The 6,338-nt window shown below is 40.1% G+C and overlaps 1 protein-coding gene across 1 annotated transcript; it reads right to left on the reverse strand.

Moving 5' to 3' along the window:
- Positions 1 to 1,600: 1,600 nt before the first annotated feature.
- On the reverse strand, positions 1,601 to 4,499 carry LOC149244633 (F-box protein At3g12350-like). Its single transcript, XM_089374934.1, has 2 exons — positions 3,138 to 4,499; positions 1,601 to 2,501 (listed from the first exon to the last, which is right to left on the reverse strand). The coding sequence occupies exons 1-2, from the start codon at positions 4,347 to 4,349 to the stop codon at positions 2,043 to 2,045; spliced, it is 1,671 nt and encodes a 556-aa protein (XP_089231060.1). The 5' UTR covers positions 4,350 to 4,499; the 3' UTR covers positions 1,601 to 2,042.
- Positions 4,500 to 6,338: the final 1,839 nt, after the last annotated feature.

Below are 6,338 nucleotides of genomic sequence, written 5' to 3' on the forward strand. Positions count from 1 at the left end.
GGTTTCCACAGAGTCTAGAGATCCATTCTCCCTGGGTTGGATTGCTCATGCAGATCTGGGAGCAGGCACCAAGGTTCAGGAATGCAATAAATGCCAGAGATGAAGCCAAGGGCATTTCAAATTGCCAATTCCTCCTCTGCTTGAGGATGATAAGTTTCCCAGGCTTGATCTGGCCATTTCGATGGAAAAATGCCACGAGCAGCAGAATGATGATGGATAGGACCTGCTCTGCATGTTGACAAGCCATCAATTAGTGGGTGGGGCCCAAACCCAGATGATCACAACCGTCCTCTGGATAGGATCTGTCACCACTGCATAGTCTTAATGAATATTTATAGTGGCTAGCCGGCCATCAGATTTGGTTTCTGCAGTCCACTCTCTGGCCTTTGGCCATATCACTACTGGTACAATAAAATATGTGCCTCATGAAATGAAATGCATTAAACTATTTCTATTTGTTTAATTTGAAAAAAGGACCAAGGATTACATTCCAAAAAGCATTCTTGCAACAGTTTCATTTCCTAAAAGTAGGGTTCCATTAGCTGTGAAGACTCTGAAATGGGTAGAAAATTTTCACTAATTAAATCAAATGAGCTCTTTTGGTAGTAACAGTAAAAGCACACAAACAGTCCAATGACAAAATTGTCAACAATGCTTAACTCTTCATCACTGGCAGACTGGCACTCACTTTACCAACCACCCTCAAGGCTCACACCTTCATAGCTTGATGTGCAGTAACATGTCCTCTAATAGGATAGCAAGCATAGAGTGAGACAATCATGGTGCTAACTCTTTGGTTCCCTGCCCATTATCACGTTAAACAGTCAAACTCAATTGCAGGATCAAAATTTGAAAACCACGAGGGAAAAGAATCGAGATACATGATCACACTTGAGATCTCTTAATTGCAAACACTCTCTGCGGCATGTTGTCCTGAGTTTGTAAATGATTATTTGGTGTGCCTATTAGCTATTATGAAACTTGTTTTGCATGCAATGCTCCAAAAATACGTATGGGACACGAATATGAAAAAAGAAACCAAAGTAATAAAACAAATTACAAGAAACACAATAAATCAGTAGAAAACACAAAATGCCTTAGTCATGAAGCAAATTACATAAAACATGATAAATCAGTAGAAAAACAAAATGCCAACACAACCAGAAAGTGGAAGTTTATTTTTATTGTCTGTTCCTTATATCATGCGAGTCCATTTGTACAGAAATCTCTTATAAGATGTTTGTGACATAAGTCAGACATCATGGTTGATATTCTCTTGAAGAATGTAAGAAATTAAACCAGCAATCTTGGGAAGGAAAATATAAAAATGCATAATGAGAACATCCTGGACATGTGGCAACAGAAAATGAAAGATAAGAATTCATCCATACTATTTTTAAGATGATCACTAACGTTTGTACAAGATCAGTGACTGTGAATGCTACTGAAAATCCCAAGCAGTGACATGTAAAGTCAGAAAAACACAATGGATTTGTACTCCAAATCCCTTTTGCAATACAATGAGATCATCTTCTTCCTACATTGTCACTTCCTACTATCTCATGCACAAGATTAACTCAAAATTATTTGAATTTCAAGATTAAATAAAACTTACTTTTATTTTTCCTTCCACCAACACCAAATGTATACAAGATGGAATTAGTTACACAGGTCAACACAATAAATGACCTTCACACTAGAAGGAGAACACTAGAGAATTTGCAAGGACAGATTTGTATCTTGTACACCTTGCTATATTCTCATCGCAAGGCTAATTCCACAAATAGGCAGCCAATTTGGCCAATCAAGTCTGTACAATGTTTTGAGTGCCAAATAAAAGCAAATCATGAAGTGGAATGAATGAATAAGGTAGGTTTCATATGGAGCAATTGTGGCTCCCTAATTGCTGTTTGAACATGACAATACATGTGAATTTTGAGTTTGATTCAATTTGTGAAGTTCAGATACGATCAGATCTCGTCTCAAACTAAATTCTTAGTCATTTTATGAAGATAACTTTACCAAATCTTTGATCTTTGAAATCAGTCAACAATATCAAGAAGACATCCGCTTGAACCAATATGCTTGAAGTCAACAATGGAGTTTCCGTTGAGAAATCCAAAACCAAATCTTCCACTTGCGTATTGCCAAAGCCTGCCCTCCATACGACCATCAGCAGGGACACTCGTGCTGTGTCTAAATACATCAGAATTAGGAATAATACAAAGAACCCGGGTAACTTCCTCATCTTCGTACAGAGTGCATTTGCTGCTATCTGTTTCAGTAGAATCCCTGGGTCGTATATGCATGCGACTACTGTATAATTCCTCCTCTTTAGCCGAAAGAGGAAGCCCAACAAAAGATGCAGAATCGGCTGTCCAGAAAACTGAACCACAACCTGAGAATGTTTGAGAAAATTCCCCAACTTTTCTGCAAACTATTCCACCATACTCATCGTATGACACGAGGATAAAATCAAGGCCCATGGAATCAAAAATGCCCTGGGGAAAAATCAAAATTCAGAGAACAATGTTAATATTTTTACAGCTCTCCAAGCATAAAATTTTATTTGATCAACACAAAATATATGCATCCCCTTGAATTCCTTTGCTCCCATGCTCGGAAAGAATGCTGACATGAAAAGTGTCTACCAGCAGGCTTAGTATTTGGCAATCACCCTTGCTGATCAAGGTGAAATATATTGTTGGCCTTGATCTCAACCATGGGTTTCTAATAAATTCACTAATTTTATTTTTTGAGGAATTGTATGATTTCAAAGAGTCGTTATTTTCCTCTTCATTTATACATGCAAGTTAAATCGCAGAGGATTTCTGAAATGCATTCAAAACATATGTAACAATTTTGAAACGGTATGAATGTGTATGAATTTAGCAAATCTGACATTCTACATTTCGGTCTAATTTATGTAAACTCATCGATGCCACTTTTTTTGTTTGTATCTTGCAGTTAAAATGGATAACTACTGACATTTTGCCATCAATTTCCAAGCTCACCTGCTCAAATTTTATTTTCAATTATGATTCCAAAAGAAGGTCTTAAAGACCAAGTAGTTCTCAATGAATATTTAAAGAAAACATAAACAGAAACCAGTACAGGTAGAAAGTAGAGAAAAATACCTTCCAAAGGCCCTGCAAAGGGCGTGCTGGAGACGGAGACCAATGCGCAACCTTGACAAAATGTTCTGCTTCCCATTTTCTCCTTCCATAGCCCGCTGCGCGCTCCTTATCCTTCCTCCTTTGCTTTCGTGCGGCCCTCACCCCACTAGGACTGACCTTGTTTGCAAAGTACTCGTAAATCTCAGACTGCAACCTATCTGGAAGGCTTCCCGGTGGCGAACAGGATCCATTCTCCAACGCCGCACTTTTTTTCTTCGAAAAATCTGAATAGCTATTACTTCTACCCAGCAATAGCTCCTGTGCCTGATGGTTCTTCACCCAGCGCCGATCCTGATTCTCCTCGACAACAATGTGAGAATTCCCAACAAAGCTCAAGTTCACCGACATCAAGCCGGCCGGAACACAATCCTCCAAACCCATATCTTCGAACGGGTTCTTAACTTTGTCCACCCGGAACCCACTGCACATGCTTTCTTCCTTCTTCCCCTCTGAAAAACCAGATCCACCATCAACACCACCACCCAAACCAGAAAATGACTGAAAGCCACCATCATCAATACCTGTAAACAACCCAGACCCGCTTTCAATTCCCTTTCCCTTACCAAACCCTGAATCCGGAAGCCAATCAGGGTTAATAAAACTCAAACTCTTGCCCTCTCCCGACACCCCCGTCCACAAAAATGGAACCTTGCAGACCTCATAACTACCAACCCTAACTGGCATTATCCTGGAAGCAACAATACAGCAAGTCCCCCAATCAAAAGCAACAAGCGGGCCATTGCCCGCGTGCCCGACTCCTCGCCAAAAGCCAACCAAATTATCCCACCGTTCTAATATGTTATACAACAATCTGTATTTAATTTTCCCGCTCCCCCATCTCCTGATGTCCGTTGAGGGCCCCCAGCGCCTCTGGCAGACTGCGAGCCAAACCCTGCGATCATCTGAGCAGAGATCGCGTAACCGCCTGTTCAGGCAACGGCATGCCGAGATCTCATCGGGCGAAAGGAATGAGAGAATGCACACAACTGCATCTTCCGATATGTTATCGAGGGTTGTAAAAGTAGAAGAATTAGAATCATCTGAGACTTTTTCTTCTGAACTAGGGGGAGAAATTGGTATTTTCTTGACAGGGGTTTTCGGCTTCTGGGGTCGTGGGATTGATCCGCCGCAGTCGACATTGGTAGATCTTTTAGGAATTCTGCCAACGTACATTCTAGGCGAGTCTGAGTCGTCCTACTCCATTTTTCTGCAAAAAAGATGGAATCGTCTGTAAAGCGGTTTCGTCTGTAAAGTAATTTTGAATGGCTGTTGTGGTTTCGTCTGTAAAGTAATTTTGAATGGCTGTTGTAAAACTGATAACGAATTCTGATCTTCCCGATGGCTGCTTCCTCGTAGGTTTTGTCCAATTTATTTATTTTTTTTTAAATCGATACTTTATTTTTGTTTTACAAATGCTTTTCGTGTTCGCTTTAATATTTTCCTCGTAGGTTTGGTCCAATTTATTTTTTTTTTTTTTAAATCGATACTTTATCTTTGTTTTACAAATGCTTTTCGTGTTCACTTTAATATTTTTATTTTTAATATTATAATTAGGCCGATGGCGTGGTTCATATTGGTATTGGGAATTGAGGTTAGGAATTTATATTTTCGATAATATATATGGTTTAGATTGCAAGCTAAGTTGTAATTCAAGTTGCAAGTTAAGTTTAAATTTAATACATGATTTAACAAACAAAGCTTTAAAGCTTTATATATCTTAGTAGTTCTAATTTTGTTGTCTAATTTAGATATAGCTAAATAATAGTTAAAATATTGAATTCAAATTAGTGTTAAGGTTTACAATTGTATATTGAGTTTTACTAATTGGTAAAGTCTTTATATGTGCAATTAAAAAGCAAGGTCTAGATTTCAATGCCTATACAAACATAGCTTTTTGCTTTTCTAAGTCAAAAATCTTATATTTTATTTCTTAAAATTTGAACTAAAATAATCAAACAAAAAAATTTAATATAATTATTAGTTTAAAAAAACATATATTTTATTTTTTAAATTTGAATTTATATTTGAGAAAAATAATAATTATATTGATTTATTATTTAGTTTATAAAAAATTGTATGTATTAGTTTACTAAAATTTGAATTTAAATTTTAACCCAAAAAAATGATTTATACATATCTATATAAAATTCTAATTTTTTACCCTGATCTGGGTGTGTGTCGGAGGATGGCAGGGACGACGGACAGTTATGAGGAGTAAAGGTTGGGTACCATCCACCGCCCCCCACACGCTCATGGCGATGGGTGCAGTGGCCCTTCGCATGAATACATGCAAGGGTGGTGGGAAAGGTGGTAGGCATGGCAAGGACAAGGCAGGAGGCGTAGCAGGTAAGGAAAGACAGGGGAGTGGCAATTGCATTGTTGATTGTGGAGTTAAGGAAAGATAGGGGAGTGTTAATTGTATTGTTGTGTGTGGAGTTTGGAGCTGGAGCACTAGAGCAGGGAGGCGGAGGCATCGTCGACGGCATCTGCAGAGCGAGCACGGGTATGTATCTTGGTCCTGCAACCCTCTTGCAATGGCGACATGGTTTGTTTCTTGCTGGAGGGATCGGGAGAAACCTGGGGAGGGGAATTGGGGGACTTGTTGGGGAAAGCGCCGCAGGCATTATATGGCTGATATCTGGTTATGCGTCTTGGCTCCCAAGTTTTGACCTTGCCAACGACCGGGAAGCCCCTCCTGAGAGCTGCATTACGACCTCGCGTGATAATTGGGATGGAACAGGAGAGGCTATGCATTGGGGATGGGTAGGCTATAAGGAAAGCAGAGGAGCGGCACAGTTTGACTGGGCAGAGGGGAATGGGAAGGCTCACCTGATCACAGGGACCCTTGCTTGGCCAAGAGAGGCGATTGTCAACCACTCTCGGTATGAGCAACAATGGGAAGGGAGAAGAGAGAAGCACGCCGGGATAGGGAGATTGGCCTCGTCTTCCAACCAGGCTATCACCCAACATGTGTCTTGCTCAGAGAGTAATTGGGCTAGGAAAAGGGTTAAGGATAACGTTGGCAATGAGATTCAAAGCCAGAGGTTAATACCTCGTTCCTGTGAACAGGTCTTGTACAAAGTGGAGATGGCTCGTCCTGCAAGAGGAAGAGGTCACGGCAGACGTGGGAGGGAGCCTGCAAGGGCCAAAGATCCGAGCACT

Source organism: Pinus tabuliformis, chromosome 8, assembly GCF_031772625.1.
Source record: "Pinus tabuliformis cultivar Carrire ecotype Pingquan chromosome 8, CPIR1, whole genome shotgun sequence".
NCBI lineage: Eukaryota > Viridiplantae > Streptophyta > Pinopsida > Pinales > Pinaceae > Pinus > Pinus tabuliformis.

Excerpts from the sequence above, each read along its gene's own strand:
- LOC149244633 (XM_089374934.1), bottom strand. The coding sequence starts at position 4,349 with ATGTACGTTGGCAGAATTCCTAAAAGATCTACCAATGTCGACTGCGGC. Across the intron at positions 2,502-3,137 it reads CTTTGCAGGGCCTTTGGAAG|GGCATTTTTGATTCCATGGG; the intron begins GTATTTTTCTCT and ends ATTTTTCCCCAG.